Raw genomic sequence first — 20,493 nt, forward strand, 5'->3', positions numbered from 1 at the left:
GAAACAGCATGTCTGACACATGGAGAGCCGAGCATCCACTCCCTGCAGGGCCAGGAACAGACTGAATTCTGGATTGTTCTTTGGGGAAAGTGAGAGCCAAGGAGCCACCCAACCCCATTCCTGGGAATTCAGTCTAAGGAAAGACCCCGTTGGATCCACAACTTCTCAGAGGATGGCTAACCGACACAGCAGTGGGGAGGAACTGAGTGCTGAGATGAGACCCATCCAGTCCTCGCAGCAGCTGGGGACAGCCACGGTCACAGGCATTCTAAAAGCCAGTGGGCTCTGCAGGTGCAGGAGCCCCAGGGCCGAGCAGGCCGAACCTAGCTGACCCCAAACCTGCACCGGGACCAGGCCAGGACTCCTCCCCGGGGACATTCTCTGCCGTGGGGCTGTCCTGAGCACTGTGGGGTGCTGAGCAGCACCCCTGGCCTCTACCCACCAGATGCCAGCAGCAACCCCCCTACCCGAGGGTTGTGACAATGAACATTACCCGGGGGCAGAATCAGTGAGCCTCTGGGCCAGCACCTTTCTGTGAAGACCAGCATGACTGGAAACACTTAAATACCCCAAAGTAAGGCCTGGGGCCCTTCAGTGAAGTATGTGTGGTTTAATGAACAGAAATCAACAGTGGCAGGGTTTCAATGACCTTTTCTCTTTTAAAAATGTATTTCTTTAATGTCCCTACCCAAGCACTCCATGTTATTATCCTCTCCGTGTTAGCCATGAAAGGGAAAAGTCCTGTGCATACTCCCTGCCCCTCACCGTGTCTCCGCCCCCGCCTGCCCCCCGGGGTAGCCAGAGCAGCACTTGGTTCCGTCCACCTACAAGAAATGCGCTGGAACGTCTTTGTGGAACTGAGTTTGCAGAGGAATGGCAGCAGGCCGTTTTCCATGTTAACTCAACTGGCATTTTCGGGGGGGTAGAGAGCAAGCCACCTGTGTGGGCAAGGTGAGAAGGCAGGCCCTGTTCTGGGCAGATCGGGGGCCTGGGGGATAGAGGGGAGCTGGTCCTGGGCCAGCATCTGCCATCTCCATGGGGAGCACCCCAATACAGCACCTCAAGCAGGTATGGGCATTGCCCGGGCTCTCAGATATCCTCTCAGATTTGTTGGCAACTGACCTTCTCCTCGGATGAAGTCTGGACCCAACACCCATCTGCTTTCCAGAGGTGCTGGAGCCTGAACCGAATCAGGCTGCTCTTCAGACAGCTGCACAAGGTGGCAATCAAGCTGCCGCGCCTCATGCTTCTTGGGGGTCTTGAAGCCCCAGAGGTGCGCCCCTGGCTTCAGCGCCGGCCTTGGTGCCAAGAATGCCAGAGCAGTGCCAGGGTGAAGGAAGTCAAATGTGACTGGGACACCGGCGAGGTCCTGCTGCCCGGGCACCCCTGCAGGCCTCCTATTATGAAATTGCAGCTGGACTTGGCCGGGGCCAGGACAGAGAGTTCTGGCTAAGGGCACAAGCTCTGGAGGTCGCCAAACTGGGCTGAAAACTCAGCGCCCTCAAGCGCACAGCGTGGTGATGATCAGTGAGCTAGCATTCACACAGTCAGCCCCCACCAGACCAGACGTGGGGGGTGGGCAGGAGTGGGGGGTTGGGGTATGCCCTGATCCTGCCTCCTGAGCTGCCTGTACTCGCCATTCCCACTTTAAAACCTTCTGAGATGTTTTTTGGGTTTTCCCCTCAGTTTCCCCTCGCTTGGCTCCAGGGCCAGACCACCAGGGCCTCTCAAGGCTGTCCAGGTCTTATCTCCAGTCTGTACCCCCGCTCCCCACATGGAGCCAGATGTAGCCCGGTATCGCACCACCCTGGCCACGTGTCTGGACTGCCGGAGAACGAACCCAGCACGCATGCACCCTAACTTCTCCCAGCACAGCGGAACTGGCACTCCAGTTTGAGAGCTGGGCTATCATGTGAAGTCCTCATTTTGCTCCAAGTTGTTCTTCCTCTCCTGCGCTGACACACGCTCAGCTCCCTTCCACACAGCACGACATCCTTGTGACACAAGCGTGGTACTGGGTCCCAAGGGCCACACTCTCCACTCCACTGGTGCCGCCCTCAGGGACCTCGCACTCTGCCCGCATGCTCTGCACGATTAATGAGCTTCCCTGGGTGTCCTCACCAGACATGACCTTCTCCCCCTCCTAGGTGCAGGGAGGCCCATCACCTGGGAGACTGTGATGCCGCCCTTCCTGGCCAGCTCTTCTTTGGCTTCTTCACTGGGGTAAGGGTTGCTCAGATGGGAGTAAAAATACTCATTCAGCACTTCCGTGGCCTGCTTGCTGAAGTTCCTCCGCTTGCGCCTGCAAAGACCCATCTGCTCAGCCTTAGCCAGTGCACACCCTGGCCTCTAGGGACGCCCCTGTGTCTCCGTTGTGATTTCCTAGAGGTCAGGACTTTCTTTTTTTTTTAATTTCATTTATTTGAGAGAGAGAGAGCACATGAGCACAGGGAGGGGCAGAGGGAGAGAGAGAGAGAAGCAGACTCCCCGATGAGCAGGGAGCCCAATGTGGCGCTTGATCCCAGGAGCCTGAGATCATGACCTGAGCCAAAGGCAGATGCTGAACCCACTGAGCCACCCAGGGACCCCAAGGTCAGCACTTCTGATCACCTTCCAAGAGGCTATATAAGGGCTGCACCCCTGGCCACAGCCAGAGCCCCGGGACAAGTTGGGAGACCCCCAGAACTTAAACCCAAGTCAGCTGCAATTCAGTTCTTCTTAAGAGCCAACCCTGGGGACATGGGCAGCATGTAGGGCCTGACCTGGCATCGAGGAACCGTGAACGCAGGGTCATCACAGCCTCACAGGTGCTCTGCTTCAGCTGCATCTGGATGGCATTGAACTTGCCGTGGATGACACCGACCATGCGCTCAATCTCCTTGGGCGAGACAGGCCTCATCCTGCTCTGCTCCCGGAGGAGGTTGGTGACGTGCGTGGTGAACTCACGGCAGGCCTGGGGTGGGGACACATGTGCCAGCCTATGACTACCCAGCAAGCTGGCTAGGGGCTCCACGCAGGACCAGCCACCTGCCACCCCTTGCAGCTCCCACACAGGCTGGCTACTGAGAAGCAAAGGGTTTCCAACAAAATCGGCCACCTCTGCCGTGAGACCAAGTGCATCTACTCCCTGGTCTGTGCCACAAAAGAAAGGTGGTTAGCGGTCCACGTTTTGCTTTGACAAATGCGCGTTCACATGACAGAAACTCTTCCATGCAGAAAGATCACCTGTTCATATTTCTCTAGCTCAGAGTGGTAAATCTGTCGGATCTGGGACAGCTTGGCCCTGTAGTCAGAGTGCTCAAGGCTATTGTCATTTGGACAGCCACCTGGTGTTGCTGTGCTCGCCGCTGCCGCCGATCCTCCTCTTCCTCGCCTCTCCGGCCTGGATACACCCTCGGCCAGCAGCATGTTATCCAACCTCATGAGCTGAGCACTGGGGGGACCTTCCTCCTGAACACCATGGATGCTTAACACTAGAGAGGAGAGATGGGACCGAATCAGTGTCCGCTGTCTGAGCGAACAACCACAACAGATTATTAGCGCTGGCATCATATCTGAACCCCTGAGGGGAAAGAAAGGCTTCCTTTAATCCATTTAGAGACACCGAGTTACCTACTTTGACAGTGGTCCAGCCACACAGGAGGGCAGTCCAGGGAGCACACACAGGCCACTGTTCAGCGTAGCCATGTGGGCAGAACTTACAGTCCACAGCTGGGCACCCAGGGGAGGGCTGGGCGGGGCAGGTTTGGGGTGGCACCCGAAGCCCTAAACCATGCATCCAGAAGGGAGGGGAGGGCACATTTCCAGATGCTCACACAAGCACAGGTGTGGACATGAAGGTGAACGGCAAGCTGGTGTCTGTGCAGGGCTGTGTTGTTGTGCATCTGTTGTGACAATGTATGTCGTGGAGGGGGAACCTGTTGCTATAAAGTCAGAGAGGAGGGGCACCTGGGAGGCTCAGTCGGCTAAGTGTCTGCCTTTAGCTCAGGTCATGATCCCCGAGTCCCAGGATGAAGCCCCACATTGGGCTCCCTGCTGAGCGGGGAGTCTGTTTTTCCCCCTGACCCTCCCTATTCCCATGCGCTCTCTCTCTCTCTCTCTCTCTCTCTCTCTCTCTAATAAATAAATAAATAAATAAAATCTTAAAAAAAAAAAAAAAAGTCAGAAAGAAAAAGCTTGATCCAGAGAGTACCAGAAAAGATGAACTAATCCACTTAGAGATTTAAAACAGAGAAACGATGGGGCGCTTGGGTGGCTCAGTCTTTAAGCAGCTGCCTTTAGCTGAGGTCATGATCTCAGGGTCCTGGGATCCAGCATGGCATCGGGCTCTCTGCTCAGCCAGAAGCCTGCTTCTTCCTCTCCCATTCCCCCTGCTTGTGTTCTTTCTCTCTCTCTCTCTCTCTCTCTCTCTGTGTGTGTGTCAAATAAATGAATAAAATCTTTTTAAAAAAAGATTTTTAAAAATAGAAGAGAAACAGGACATTTGGCCCTAAAACTTGGGAGGCTGGGCCTCAGCTGGGCTGAGAGGGGGCACCTGCTGGGGGCAGGGGCGGCAATGGGGAGAGTGCCCCTGTCCAGGGCGACACAGGGCAGCTGCAGGGCAGCCCGAGGGAGAGTCCCCAGGATCCCTGACCACGGGATATGGGTATGACAGAAAGAGGCCAGGGCAACTCCCAGGTTCAAGTGGGCAACACCATGGGTGGCACCACATTCTCCCAAGCACAGTGGGCTAAGCGGCAGGAAAGGCTGCCCCGGCCTGACACAGCCTGAGTCCCTGAACGGGCCAATCACAGACGCGAGGTAGCTGCTTACTGGGAGATGGGGATGGACGCACCAGTTTGGGTGGGAGACGGATATTCATGTGTCATCTGCATGTGGTGTGTTTGGGACATCTGTATGTAGCCACCTGTGCCCGCAGCTCTATAGCTGCGGGACAGGCAAAGGAGACAGTGAAAGAATGATCAGGTGGGTCCAGAAGAACCAGAAGGAGTCACAGGGGTGAAGCGTGGGCTTAGCCATTAGGAGACTGCCGTTAACCTCTGTAAAGGCAGCTGCAGGGTCTGTCGGAGTAGAAAGTGACTTCTAGTGACTTCTGTCACTAGAAAGCTCCAGGGGACCAGGGAGCCAGGCAGTGCAGGGAGGGGAAGGCTGCTACAGGGGCTGCAGAGCGAGGCTCAGGTCTGAGGGCGGACTTGCAGGAGCTGAATTTTGTTTGCTTTATCATCAGTGACAGAAGTGTCTGTGGCTATAGAGAAAGATATAGGTGGACAGTCACTGGGGAAAGGGGTGACCCTGAGGGGAGGGAGGCAGGGGATGGGGAAGGTAATCATGTCCATCTAGTTCTGACCTCTCAGAAAAACAAAGTTTGAAGTGTTTTCTTGGGAACAGGCTCCTTTAATAGTCTTGGCTACTAATGGACTTAAATGCACAAATAAAAAAGAAGTGGAGCCCTAGCAGAGATATTTAGGTATTGCTTGTCCCTTTCCTGTTCCCTGCATAAAGGATTGGCCTTTCTGTCACAAATTTACTTGTGAAAACTGAAGGATCTCAAAAGCTATCTTTGTAGGGATTTTCCTCATGTGTGGGGAGACTCAGTCCTGCTGGGTCACAGGGAGGCACTTTCTGAAAGAGCTGAGGGAGAGGGTCATCCTCCATCAGTTCCCCACAATCTCTTACAACCTTATGTGATCCCCAAGGACATGGGAAGTGAATCTTAGTTCCTGTGCTCAACCAGGATGGGGCTCCCAGGGCTGCACATAGTCCCCATCCTCGCATATGCCAGCTCAGCTAAGCGGCTGGGGGCTTCTGGATGGGCCCTAAGTCGGCTCTAGTGTTAACCTGCACCACCTGGTCTTGGTACAGGCCCCGGCCCCCCTAATCTCTCTTCACCCAGAGTAGATAATGGACGCCCTCCTGCTCAGGTCCCTCTGTTTTCAAATCCTACTGATTCTACCTCCTCAATCAATTCACCATCCGTCCTCTCCCTTAATGCCATTCCTGGGTCCTGCTGAGCTCACCCTTCCCCTGCCCTCCATGATCCTGGAGGAAATCCCTCTCTGCCCCATTCATCATGCACACCTGCAAGCTGACTACCTTCCAACACTGTGTGCATCATTCCAGTCCTGTTCAAAGACTTCAACAACTTCCTGGCACCCTCAGCTAAAGCCTAGAGCCTGACACCTGGCACTCAGGGACTTGCCTGACATCCTTCCAAACTCACTGTCGTGAAATTTCCCTCTGCTGGGCCGTGTACATGGCCCTTTGACAGCACAGCAGACACTCTGCTCCTGTATCAGGCTTATTCTGCAGCTGTCCCCTGAGTGCCTATGGTCCAGGAGGAGGATCAGGAGCGGGCCAAGAGCGGCACACACGACCCAGTTGCTTCCCAGAGGGTCTCCAGCATGCTCTGATGTCCAGGGGCAGAGAGGTTACCGCCTCACCTTCCATCATGGCTTCAGTTGAATTAAGGAAAGGAATGGTGAGGGTTGGAACACGGGGCTCAGCGAAGGTATGTGTGTACACGCAGAGGTGTGGGTGCACACCAGGGTAAGTGTGTCTGTGTGTGCCACCTGTGTGTGTGCATAACTCTGGGCTGCTGCAGGGCATGGGCCAGTCTTGTGTGTTTTTATCTAAGAGCAGGCATCTAGGAGCCTATCATGGGCAGAGTATAACGCCCAGCGCTGAAGATTTTTAGAAATACACCAAACAAACAAACAAAAAACAACCACAGAACTTGCCTTTCACAAATGAAAATTCTCAAATCACAGAGAATACCCAAGCCTTTCCTCATCAATGTCTACAGGCATGTACTGGTGCAGTCTATCTTGGAGGTGAGTTTTGAAATGCTGATTAACTATAAAAAAGTACATATCCTTTGATATCCAAATTATTGTTCTGAGAATCTGCCCTACAGGAACAATGACGCCGACAGAGGCCATATTTATAGGATGCACACTACCTGTACTGATTTTGAAAAACTGAAGGCAACCCCCTTGGGACCCCTCTCACTCTAGAGAGCTTTTTTCTCTTCCTTTCTGTTCTTGCCTTCACTTCATAAACTTCCATTTCACTTCAAAACACAAAAACCAAAAATATGAAACCATGCAGATGTCCACAAATATGGAGACAATATGCCTGTCGTACCCCGGGCCCTGTGGTGTTAGCCAGGCAAAGGCCTTGGGGAGCTGTTATGAAAAGCAATCACGCCCTACAAGCTTTCCTACTTTACGACTAGGCATTTTTGCAAATGTACATACATGAGTAAAAGCAAAACTTAAAAAAAAAAAAAAAGTGACCCCATGCTTTGGTCCCCACCAGTTATAGCTGCGGACATGGCTGCAAAGAGCACACGTCTGGATGTCACTTGACCTGCTTGCAAAGTGCGCCTTACCCTCCGCCAACGCCCTGCAGCACAGCTCAGTCTCCTCCCTCAGCACCAAGCCCCTGTCCTCCCAGGCACTGTAACTGGCCCAATTATGGTCATTAGATACTCATTACCGCCAATTACAACAAGCTCATTTCCGGTAGGCTGTTCCAGAGCATCTCAGATGTGCTCCTCGGCACCTTCAGGGGCCCTCAAGTGGTGACTGGGAGGCCTTGGGGACCAGGAGCTCAGCTCAGGGACACTGTCTGCTCGAGGCACTTAGGGGAGGAGGTAGGATCTCAAATAAAGCCCCCCCCCCCCCACCCACACCCCGGGCCAACTGCCAGAGTTCCTTCTGTTCCCAGCTTACTGAAAGTGATAAAAAGCCTGGTGAATCAAACAATGAAAGGAAATTGTGAATATCAACACATTACATTTGTTTTTCAAAGAGATAATATGGAACTCTCAGGGACTGAACGGTGTCCCCCTAGTTCACCCACTGCAGCCCTAACTCCAGTGTGACTGTATCTGGAGACAAGTCGGGAGGAGGTGATTAAGACAGAACAAGCTTGTCAGGCTGGGGCCCTCATCCTGGGGCTGTGGCCTTCCAAGGAGAGGAAGAGAGCCTCCCCATTCCCCCAAGCTCGGTGTGAGGGCAAGGCAAGAAGGTGGCTGTCAGCAAGGCTGGAAGTGGCTCTCACTAGGAACCAAATCACCAGGCACCTTGATCTTCGACTTCTAGCCTTCAGAACTAGAAGAAAATAAATGTTTATTGTTTAGGAAACCCCAAGCAGATTAAGACAGGAACATGATTGGTTGCTTTTATTTTTCTCTCCTTAACAGAACGAAGACATGGCTACTGGGGGAGAGGGAAGGCTCAGAGGGGAAGCCTCCTTCACGCTGACTCCCCCCCATCCTGCTTGCCTATCCTTTCGCCCATTCAAGAGTGCTCTTGCTTGGCAGTAAGACCATGTTCCAGCTTCATCCCGTGTGCAGGTGGGAGGCTGGGCAGAGCCGTCTCTGGGGCCCACACTCACATGGGAGGAAGTCCAATCCATGAGTTGAGCCGCAGAGACCTCAGATGCCCCTAACCGGCCTGACCACGTGGCTGTGAATGTGTCACTCTGCGGGCTGCAGCTCCTACCTGAGAACGGAGGTGCCCTGAGCGCCTGACGGGATGGGATGGTGCAGTGACCGCACTGGGTCGCCCCAGAGGCACTGTTCCTGCCAAGCTGTAGTGTCAGGAGACCACCAGGGTGCAGGACTTAGCAAAACACTGACCTCCTTTCCTCCCTGCTGGCCTCAATGGGCAGGGCCCTAGACCCTCAGAAGCCTGCCCCCCTCACCCACACAGTGAGGTCTCCAGCACACGCTGCCCGGATGGATGAAGCTGAGACAACCCAGAATGGAAGGACACACTGAACCCAACTGACAGGCACCCCCCCGAACTGCTTTCTGACAACAGAAAGTCCAAGCCTGCTGCTGGGACCTCCAGGTTAGGGGTCTAGAGACCCAGAGTCTTGAGAACATGCTGAGCAACCAGAGTCACCCTCATGCGGTCATACCACCTCCCATATCCATCTGCCCCCAGCACCGGTCTGAAGTGGCAGTACCAGTGTCTCTGCGGTCATGGGTGAGGATCATTATTAGGAAGAAAAGCTTGGGGACTTCCTGCTTCCAGAAACCTTGTGATGCTTTTTGATTCCTTGCTAAGGGCTAAGTGCTGGGCCTAAGCGGGGGCACTGGGGTGACAAGTGGTTGCTGCCGCCCCCAGGAAGCAGCGGGTACTGGGGTGGTCTCCTGACACTACAGCTTGGCAGGAACAGCGCCTCTGGGGTGACCCAGTGCGGTCACTGAGACCTGTGCTGAGGTTAGCGCTCCTGTCCTCATTCTCAGGCTTGAGTTCAGCTCCCCTGGCCCCAACTTCTCTTGCAGTCAAAGAAGCAAAGGTAATAAGGGAATTTAACAAGCAATTCTGGTTCATCCCAGCAACCAGTGCCATCTTTTGTGAGAGTGTTTCCTCCCTCACACAAAGCCTCTGCTGCTGGAGAACATGGAAAGGAGTGGCAGGTGGTAAATAACCTTCTGTACCTAGACCCAATTATTTAAGGAAAAAAAAAAAAAAAACCAACCCAAACAACTCTAGCTATAGGGAAGGTCTCAATGGCTTGTGTTTGCTCTTTCTGTTGCTCCCATCTCTTAGGTCTCCCCCACATCCTTCCCTGAGGATGGACACCAATGGAGTGTATACACGGGACCCAGGAGTCTTTTTTTTTTTTTTTTTTAAAAGATTTTATTTATTTATTTGACAGAGAGAGATCACAAGTAGGCAGAGAGGCAGGCAGAGAGAGAGAGAGAGAGGGAAGCAGGCTCCCTGCTGAGCAGAGAGCCCGATGCGGGACTCGATCCCAAGACCCTGAGATCATGACCTGAGCCGAAGGCAGCGGCTCAACCCACTGAGCCACCCAGGCGCCCTCTTAATCAGGATAATTTCGCCTGATAGGCCAGTGGTTTCCCAAACTAACTCCACACTCACTTGGGGAGCCAGTAAACTACGCACTCCCCCGGCTGGCTCTAGCTGCAGAGATCAGAGATCGGCACCTTCCCACCTTGTCATGGAAACTGGACTGATCCAGACTGGGTCAGTGGCAGTTGGTGGTGGTAAGGGGCAGTTTCTGAGCCTTAATGCCTGGGGACGGGAGCTGCTGCTGTGAACACCCCATCAAGCCCCAGGCTGGGGGCCCCAGCAATGCCCCCAGCATCCTCACCTGGAGCCCATTACAGTTCTTCCCTCCCACAGCTCGGAAAACCCCTGCCAGCCCCGCCCTTCTGGAACAGCCTTCCCTCACCCACTTTCCTGGTCCTGGCTCTGGAGGCAGAGTCCCTCCCACCAGGATCCATAAACTATAAAGTGCTGGAGAGTAACTCTTTTGGGCTTTGGGGGCCCTGAGGTCTCTTGTCACCACTGCCCAGTCACTGTTGTAGCACCAAAACAGCCCCAGATGAGAATAAACAAATGAGCAGGTGGGTTCTGTTCCCAACACTGTGGTCTAACGATCCCGGCTCCAGGATGGGCATGTCATGGAGCCTACTTTGCACCTGAGGAAGAGCCTGTATGCATGCAGGACCCGGTAGGCCAACACTGCTGTATCACTGCCTTCAAATGCCCTTTCCTCGGGGCCCCCTCTTGATCCTTCTCCCTTCTTCTGTGGGTGCAGTACAAAGGACTTTAGCTTGTTTAGTTCAGTTCCAATCTAGAGCAGGACTCCTTAGAACGCGACATCTGGTTTGTCACCTGTCCACGGAGAAGCCAACACAGACACACATAGAAACTTTTATACCAACGTGATGGAGTAATTTTGTCTGTTGAATCTAATGAGACTTTGGGCTTATTGTTTTGTATGTCTGCTTTATTTTTCCTTTCCTTTTCCCAGAACTTCATCTTGCATGTATCTCCCACTGGTACTGGATGGTGGTGAGCCAAACCCTCCTCAAGGCCAGAGCAGACTGAGCCCGGGTCACTGCCAGAAGCTCTGGCTCGTCCCTGGGATGCTCGAGTCTCAGATGCAAGCTCTGGAGTTCCATAAGAACTGTTCCATAAGAACAGTCCAGAAGTGACCCTCTCGGGGAGCAAACCTATTTCCTTCCCCATGTTTGCAGGATTCCTGTGTCTCTGTGCGTCATTATTGTCTTCAGTGTCAGGGTAGAGGTGGTGCTGTCACCTGGAAAGACCCTGTGGAAGATTCTTGGGTCCTGGAGATAAGAAACTGAGGGAAAGTCCTGGGTACAGTAGAAAGGCCCACTCCATGAGCTCCCATCAAGGAGATGTGGAGACATTAAATGAGGAGCAGGACCACGTTTTAGAGAAGAGTGAACCATTCCCACGGGAAGATCCATGTACTGGGGAGGCAGGCCCCTCTAACTCTGAGAACACCACCCCAGGGACATGGCAAATGTGTCAAGAACACAGACTATGGGTGCTGTGCTGGATTTTGGGAGCAAAGGAGTTCAAGCAAGCCTTCGCAGAGGAGGGATGACCAGGTTCCCTTGTCTGGGAAAGAACACTTCAACCAAGGCAACAGGAACAGGAATGGGGTTTCTGAGTTCCTGGGGGGCCCTACATAGCAAAGGAGATGACAGACAGGTTGGGAGAGGCCTGATGGAAGAAGGGGCACCTGTACATGCAAGAGGGGGCTGGGCAGTGTGAGGCGGTGGCGTGGAGGTGAGGGAGACCAGGACAGTGGGAGGACCAGCAGGAGGCCCAGGGAAACACTGAAGGATGGTGAGAGGCAAGAATGGGAGGTGGCCTGACTCTCCCAAGAGAAACCAAGTGCTCCATGTCCTTCAGAACTTGGCCCTGAGAAGCTCTCTGGCATCCTCCACTGCTGCTTGCTCCCCTCACCCACTCAACTCCAACATAGCTTCTCTCTGGCCTGGAGTACCAAGCCATTCCTGCCTCTGAGACTCTCCCAGCAAGGAAGAGAAGATGTGCCATCAGGCAGGTAGAGGCCGACTTCTACCCATGGCCCTGAAGCTGCAGGTCTGTCTCCATTATCGTTGTGTGAAACTACCCTGCTCACTAAAGACATCACTATCTAGTCTGCTGTCATCACCCCAGCTCCTTGGAACATGCTTGGCCTCACAGAATCATGTTCTAGAAACAAGAATTTCTGCTAAGAAATTTCTCCCAAAGGCTACCAGGCCATTTTAGGGCTACCAAACTCTCAATGAAGACAGAGGCCCTTTCTTCAACAAACTGCTACAGAGAAGAGACCCAGGAAAAGCCACACCATTCAGAGACTGCAAGATGGGAGCTCAAAAAGAAATCACAACCTAGCCTCATTCATCCAGAGATGCACGACTAATTAGTTGTCTAACTAAATGACCAGCAAATTGGAGCCAGTGGCATCTGTGTACATGTACATACATAAATATATGAATCATAGCCCAGAGGATTTACTTCTGCATACAGGTGCTTTCAAACTGTGTCAGTGTAAATCATCAGTGTAAATGAGTATCTGTCCATGTAAGACATGACAGTAACCTCAAGGAGAAAAACTGCAATTCAAAAGATTAAAAAAAGGAAAGAAAAATTAATTAGAACAATACCCACTAAGGGTGCCTGGGGGGCTCAGTCAGTTAAGTGGCTGGCTTTGGCTCAGGTCACGGTCCCAGAGTCCTGGGATCGAGGCCCATGTCCAGCTCCCTGCTCAGTGGAGAGCCTGCTTCTCCCTCTGCCTGCTGCTCCCCCTGCTTGTGCTCACTCACTCTTGCTCTATCTCAAATAAATAAATAAAATCCTTTTAAAAAATAAATAAATAAAATAAAAATAAAATCCTTTATTATTATTATTATTTTAAAATTTTATTTATTCATTTGCCAGAGAGATAGATCACAAGTAGGCAGAGAGGCAAGCAGAGAGGAGGAACCAAGCTCTTCACTGAGCAGAGAGCCCAATGCGGGGCTCAATCCCAGGACCCTGGGATCATTACCCGAGCCAAAGGCAGATGCTCAAGGACTGAGCCACCCAGGTGTCCCATGAAAACAAAATCTTAAAAAAGCAAAACAAAACAACTCTTAGCAGACCACGAGTAGAAAGAACCCTTCTTAACCTGACAACAAGCATCTCCCCAGACTGCACGGCACACTCAGGACACACCGAGGACCCTTTAGAAGCACTGCTGCAAGCCAAGACACCGGCCAGGAGGCCTCTCCTTGGCTGTGTCCTCAAGTGCTGATGGAAAGGATGAGACCAGGAGCCTGGGAAGGCAGACGGGCAAGGTCAGGACAGGAGATGTGACCAAGTCAAAGGCTAAAGGATGTCCCCGTATCACTGGAGTGGCGCAGGGACTCACCAACACCCTTCTCACCCTCCTGCCCCAAACTGGCCTCCAGGTTGGGTCTATGCTGAACAATGGCATTTTAACTATGGGGGTGGGGGGGCAGGCGGCCTCATGTGACTCTATTAAGGGCCCTTTTATATTCTTGTTTCCTGGGGTAATGGTTCTTAGTTCTTAACTCAAAGGGAGGACACTTCTGAATACAGCCTGATGGTATTGAGATCTGCCTGCCATTACCTGTGAGGCAATGTCCCCTAGGTCAATCCAGCTAAGCAGTACTCCAGATAAATAAATGTCCCCATACTCTCATTCTTATAGGGCCTTACAGAGACTATTCCTTTAATAAACACTCATCTGAAATCATGGCTACTATGCGCACTGGAGAGTCACCAAACAGAGGGAGTATAACATTATGCAAATTCCCATCATTTCTAATTAATCCTTAATGAAAATACATCACAATTGAAGTACTGAAACCTCAACCAAATATGCAAATTATTTTCATCTCAATATACTTGGCATTTATTAAAATTCTGCAGTTCTGTCATAAAGTAGTGTATGAAGTAAAAATGATATACTGTTTGTTAAGGTTTGTTTTGCTTGCATGTGGCAATACGGCAAAAGGAAAAGACAGCAAAACACTGTAATATAAAACACAGCCAGGTAAAAGGTCTAGAAAATTAGTCCATGCTCTCTTATAAGGCTTTGAGAATATTTAATAGCAATAGCTAAACAACACTTATGGATGATACATTAAATAATTTCATTTCTCATCCAAAGAAATGCTCCTAATTTAACTGGACCATGCCTTATGTGAGCCTTGGGGAAAGGCCTAGAAGCTTCCAAAGCTGGGCTATCGTCATTCAAGGTGTGATCTTAACTTTGCCAAATCCCACACAGGTGACCAGCCTGGCAAAACACACTTCAACCTGTCCTACCTAATTTTCCAGGCTGGGAATCAGGGTTTTTAGACCTAAGGACCCTAAAAGGAATTATCCCAGGAACTGATGTTAAGCAAGTTCTAAGTGACAAGACCAAGGAGGATTTTGTGTCAAAAAAGACTGGTCACTCTCATGCCATCTCCAAGTTTACTGATACCTACAATGAGCCAAGCCCCTGACAGGACTGGGCCGCACTGTGGGCATAACTGTGCTCTTGGGGGCTGGTGTTCCAGATTGGGAATCAGAAAACCAGAAACAAAAGCACAAGATCATTTTAGCCAATGGCCAAACTGTAAGAAAAAAACCTGAACAGGGTAATAGACTTTCCAAGAATCTGTGTCCATAGGAAGGCCTTGAAGCTCCTGGCTCACTCTTTTTTGGAGGTGCACCCACAACTAAAATCCTTCAGGTTCTTGAGCTTTTTAAAAGATTTGTATTATTTTGAAGCAATCTCCACACCCAGTGTGGGGCTCAAACCTACAACCCCAGGATCGAGATCATGAATTTGCAACTGCAACAGATCCGAATGGCTGATGAGGAAGAGAAACAAAGGTAAAAAACCTGCTGGATTACCCCGGCCTGATGGCTCCTCGCCAGGCCAATGAACAGTGGCCAGGAAATAACAAGATGTTCCCTTATATGATCCATTATTTACATTTACTCCTCTGAAGGCAGCCATCTGTGCCCCTGTAGCACAGAGACGGTTCCTTGGCCTAAGAGCAAGGCTGGCCGACGCAGGTCTTCAGGACTTCTCTGGAGACAGTAAGCACAGAACCGACCAAACCAAGGTGGCACTTAAGACCGGTGTAGGGGATAGTGACTGTGTGCAGAAGACAAAGCAGGTCCCTGAGTCAACTGCCCAAGACACCGGTAGCTTTTCAGTGCACTTCTAAGTAAGTCTAAGCCCATCCACAATCCACAATCCAAGATTCAATGTTTTTACAGAAGTTGGCACTCAAGTTCATTTGGAGGCAAAGGCTGACCCAACCAGCGTGTAAGAATGTTCCTGCTCTGGTGCTAAATGTCACCTTTGGAATGCAGGCTCTGCCTCAGAAGTCATCATCACAACAGGCCTAACATCCAAACAATTCTGAATTCTGTAACGCATCTAGCCCCAAGGGCTTCATAAAGGAACTGGGCCAGAATTTGGTTCTCCCAGCTAAATTTGAAATTCTCCAAAGATGGTTTATGTTTTTCTCTTAGGATAGCTCCTCTAGATGCCGAGAAGAACGGCTGTCTCAAGGGAAGGATTCAGGAGGGAGGGTGCACTCCTCGGGGTGGGGGGTGGGGTTCCTGGCCTTCAGAGAGCTCTGCAGGCACGGACGCCCAGACATCCCTGACGTGGAAGATATGCCAGCAACCTTCCACAGGCCAGGAGACTGTGGAAGGTAGTGAGGCAGTGTTTCCAGGTCTGTCTGCCAAGCCAGGGTTTACACACAGAATGGCTTTCTTCTCAGGGTGACATGAACAATAGCTTTGTGTTCTAAGCCAGGCCCCAGACACAATCTTCCTGAACCTCATACAATGAAAAGGATGAAAAGCATATAAATTAATAGGTATCAGTCACCAGGAACAGTTCTTCATTCATCAAAAACCCAAGGTACATGGCACAGTGTGCCAGGGACCAGGACAGTCGTAGAACACAGCACATCCTGGCTGTGGATGTGTTGGAGGAGACAGATGGCAAAGGCCCAGAGCCCCTGTGGATGCAGTGAGAGCAGCAGGGACACGGACGCCACTTGGGGCTGGTGGGTGCGGGCTGGGAGGCATAGGGAGAGCTCCCTTTCTGAACCAGGATGGGGTGTGGAAAGGCAGAACACAGCCCAGCTGTAGCCTACTGGGGTGGGACCGGCTCTCTCCAAAGGTTCACCCTGCTTATTTATAAAACAAGAGGAAAGTAAGAGGCTGCCAGCAGGGTGGGGCGATACTGCCAGGAAGCTCGGGGCTGCCCGACTGCAAACCCAGGCTCCAACAATGCCCACTGGGCTTCAAATGGTCTGCACGGGTTTTGTCTTTACCCTAAAGGCCTGTTGCAGACTTCAGCCAGAAGGGAATGTGAGGAATGTGGGTTAACTCAAGAAGCAGACACGCTCTGTCCCTTCACAAGGAGTCCCAGGAGAACTGTCACTCAGGATCACCAATAAGGGGGTGACCCACTCCTGCCAGTGTACAGGATCGGGACCCTAAATAGTTTTCCTTGGGCTAATACTGAGTCACTCCCATCACAAGACTGGGAGACACTGAAGCAGAACTGAGATCCTGTTTACTCTCCTGCCACTCACATGCTGGACACACAGCACACCCACAGCTGCACTTCCTACAGATGAGAAAAGACACTTGGCAGCAGTGAACTTAACAACTCAGCCAGCCCATGTGGAGTCCAGTTCATGGCAATTGCAGATGGCCTGCAATTTTCACGGCTGAGCAGTGCTGGCCCATTCCTGTGGTGCCACGCCCCAAAACACATTATGCAGCCCAACACTGGAGCCAGTTGGTAGAAAGGAAGTGTGAGGGAGAGGAAGAGAGAGAATCTTAAACAGGCTCCACGCCCTGCACAGAGCCCAAAGTGGGGATCCAGCTCACAACAAAGAGATCATGACCTGAGCCGAAATCAAGAGTAGGACGCTTAACCAACTGAGCCACCCAGGTGCCCCTTAAAAATTGTTTTTATTACTGCTAAATTCCATAATTGCATAGCTAAGTTATTGTCAGTTAAAAACCTCAGGGTCCCACACATCCAAGGAGCTACGATGACAGAGCCAACCACTGGGGGCAGCAGGGAGCCCCAGAAGGGCTGCTTTTACCCAAGGCCAGGTGAGGGCTGGGCAGGGGGACAGCACACCCCAGTAAGAGCTACCGACCCCGGCTGCTTATTTATTTTTTTTTTTAAAGATTTTATTTATTTATTTGACAGAGAGAGATCACAAGTAGACAGAGAGACAGGCAGAGAGAGAGAGAGGGAAGCAGGCTCCCTGCTGAGCAGAGAGCCCAATGCGGGCCTCGATCCCAGGACCCTGAGATCATGACCTGAGCCGAAGGCAGCGGCTTAACCCACTGAGCCACCCAGGCGCCCTATTTTTTTTTTTTTTTAAGATTTTATTTATTTATTTGACAGAGAGAGATCACAAGCAGGCAGAGAGGCAGGCAGAGAGAGAGGAGGAAGCAGGCTCCCTGCTGAGCAGAGAGCCCGATGCGGAACTCGATCCCAGGACCCTAAGATCATGACCTGAGCCAAAGGCAACGGCTTAACCACTGAGCCACCCAGGCGCCCCCCGGTTGCTTTTTTATGAGGGTGACCAACATCATACAATTTAATAGTACTAAGGAGCATGTAATCACAGCCAGCGTCTTCAGGGCATGGACACATGCTGGTGTGGGCAGTTTCTTCCCGGCCACAGGACTCCTGGGTTTGCTGCTCACTCAGTTGCAGGAGTGCTGCTTGTCCAGTTCATACAGAATGCAGAAGGGATGGTGTGAGGTCCTGAGGGTAAACTTGTTGAAACCTGCAAAGAGCCCAGCCTTTGTGCTTCAACCTTCCAGAGGCCATAATACCTGCTCCCCATACCTTAAATACGAAACGGACAAGACAGGCCATTAGACACTCAGACACCTTTGAGAGGCACTTGAGTGGGAGCTCAGCAGGGGCTGTCACAGCCCTAAGGGTGCAGCCCTGGAGGAGGGCGAGCTGACTCTGGGTGTTGGAACCCAAGAAAGGTGAGAAGGGCATCACATGGGAGCTGTCACAGCAGTGACCTGGTGGGGGATGGGAGTGGGGGCTGAGGGATGAAAAGGGGTTCATATTAGGGAGGAGGATCAGGTATACATGGGGGGCAAGGAACAACTGATTAGATAAGTAAAGGTACCAAGGATAACGGAAGCAGAAATCTAATTGTGAGGAAACATCATATAAACCCAAATGGGAGGATCCTGCCTGTGATCTTCCAGATGATCAAGGTCATGAAAGTCAAGGAAAAATGGAGCTTGTCACAGAGAGAAGACGACCAACAGGACATGATAACTACGTGTAAGACAAGAGCCTGGCTTGCATCATTTTCTATAAATTATTAGGACAACTGACAAAGCTTGAAGAAGACCAGGATTCTACAGTAATGGCATATCAATGTCACTTCCTGACAATGAGTGTTGTCCTGGGGGCTAGAAACACCTGTTCGCTAGAAACACACACTCAGGTGTGCAGGGGTCATGGGCATCATGGCAGCAACCTATTCCCCGAAAGAGCAGGAAGAAAATGTATGTGCACTGTTCTTGGAACATTTCCGTAAATCTGTCGATCATTTCAAAATAAAAAGTTAAACATGCACAAGCGACTATGAAAACAAATGCACAACAAAACCTTTTTGGTTACAAAGTGCACTTGAAAGTAAAAGAATCAGGAATGAAATATAGCCCAGGCTGGCTTTTATGAGAAAGGAAAGCAGTGGTAAAGACAATAGATAAAATGCTGGCTGCTAGCTGGGCTGGGAACAATAACATGAAGATCGGCCATGAAGTATTTCTTTGAACTAATATGGTTCCCCACAAATGTCAGTCCCACAAAAATGAGCGGGTCTCACCCAAAGTGTGAAGGTCACAGTTGATGAAGAAAGACTGAGGAACTGTGAGACGAAGGAGATAGAATGACTAAATGCAATGTGGGAGGCTGGACCAGAAAAAGGGCACTAGCCCAAAGACTGGAGAAATCCGAATAAAGCCCGTTGTTCAGTTCAAGAGCACTGTACCAGGGTTAATGTCCTGGTTTTGATCATTGCACTGTGGTTCTGAAGGTGTTGACATGAGAGGAAGCTGGGAGAAGGGTACAGGAGAACGGGCTGTACTATTTTTTTAACTTTTCTGCAAATCTAAAATTAATTCAAAATAAAGTTTTGTGGTTTGTTTTTTTTTAACAAAAGGATTTGCAGTGGCAGAAAGCCCTCCATGGAGGATTACTCTGAATGCTTAAAACAAATAAAACAAAATCATTATTATTCTACATTTCAAATTCTATCATCTTTTCCAAAATGAATGCCCCAGTGCCTCTTAGGTCTTGCTTAAGAACAAAGCAGCTGCTTGTTACTCACTGGCAACAGTATTTCTCCAATTCCAAACTGCAAAATACAAGGATGTGATACACCAGAGAACAGGGTACTGACCAGGCAGAAAGGCTGCATGTGAACCCCTCCTGCCGGAGAGAGATGTGACAGGCAAGACGGCCCATGACACAGACCCATGGTCAGGCTGAGCCAGGACCAGAGGGGCATGTTTGTCGTGGTCCTGGACCCACCAAAAATGTCTTCTCAATGGCCTACCTGTCTTTTCCTTGATCTCACAGAGCACACTGAAGAGAGCTGGCTTCATCCGATGGCAACTCAAAGCATGCTTTCTGAAAGAGACAGAAGAGCATGTTGAGAAAGAGAAGTCATCCTGTCCACGAGCATAAAGACCCTTCATGGGGACTCTGCCAGTTCTGTTGAAAGTCGGTCTTACGAAGCTACGGTACAAAAGCATTTCAGACGAATGCCATTTTGCAAAATTCAAATGGAGCAATATACTAATACTCAAACCACTTCCCTTTACAGGTGGGGTTTTAAACAATGCAAATTTAAATAATCCAAATAACTCATCAAAAGCTAGAAACTTTCAAGGTCCGATGACTTAAAAGCTGCGTTCGCACTATTGCCCTACATGCAGAGCAGATACCCCAGTCATCCCCCATGTCATGAGACGTTAATTTAGTATTTCCTGAACAGCCACTATGTGTCATATACCATTCTAGGGTCACAGACACAGACAGATGAGGTTCCCACCCATGTGACAGTTAAGACGGAGAGAGAGACACCAAACACACACACAAACAACCACGAGCTGTGGCGGGTGCTTTGTGGCAACTGAGAGTGCTGCTGGCTGGAGAGCTTACTGGAGTTTGCACGTCTCTGATGTGACATCAAAGCCAAGATCAGAATGACAAGGAGAAGTCAGGCAGGAAAAGAGAGGCTGAAGACAATAATAATTTAGGTAGAGGAAACAGGCAGTATAAAGGCTGAGTGAAAACACTTGGTTTTTTAAGAGCCCAAGATGCTGCAGAGTAAGGGGTGAGGGAGGGAGCCATAAAGTGAAATTAGACAAGGGGGGGTCCACCTCGAAGAGCCTTGTCAGTCAGGGGAATGACTCTGGCTTTTGTTTGCCTGTGATGGGAACTGTGATCGGCAGAAGACTGGCTCCCTAAGATGTCCACGTGCTGAACCTCAGAATAAGTTACAAGGGAAAAAGGCACCCGGAGGTGTGCTTAAAGTTAAGGGCCTTGAGATGGGGAGATGAGCCTGGATTACCAGATGGGCCCAATCCAATCACA

The 20,493-nt window shown here is 50.8% G+C and overlaps 1 protein-coding gene across 5 annotated transcripts in view; it reads right to left on the reverse strand.

Annotated features, from left to right (window-relative positions):
- Positions 1-20,493, reverse strand: part of PBX4 (PBX homeobox 4) — a 42,388-nt gene that overhangs the window by 3,252 nt on the left and 18,643 nt on the right. For all 5 annotated transcript variants that reach the window (XM_059160647.1, XM_059160644.1, XM_059160648.1 and 2 more), the window contains exons 2-5: positions 19,451-19,524; positions 3,226-3,473; positions 2,763-2,953; positions 2,167-2,302 (exon numbers count right to left, since the gene is read on the reverse strand). In XM_059160647.1, coding sequence (XP_059016630.1) covers positions 2,167-2,302; positions 2,763-2,953; positions 3,226-3,473; positions 19,451-19,499 — 624 coding nt within the window. In that variant the 5' untranslated portion in view covers positions 19,500-19,524. The remainder of the gene's footprint in view (positions 1-2,166; positions 2,303-2,762; positions 2,954-3,225; positions 3,474-19,450; positions 19,525-20,493) is intronic.

The sequence above is a fragment of the Mustela lutreola genome, chromosome 2, assembly GCF_030435805.1.
Source record: "Mustela lutreola isolate mMusLut2 chromosome 2, mMusLut2.pri, whole genome shotgun sequence".
In the NCBI taxonomy this organism is placed as follows: Eukaryota; Metazoa; Chordata; class Mammalia; order Carnivora; family Mustelidae; genus Mustela; species Mustela lutreola.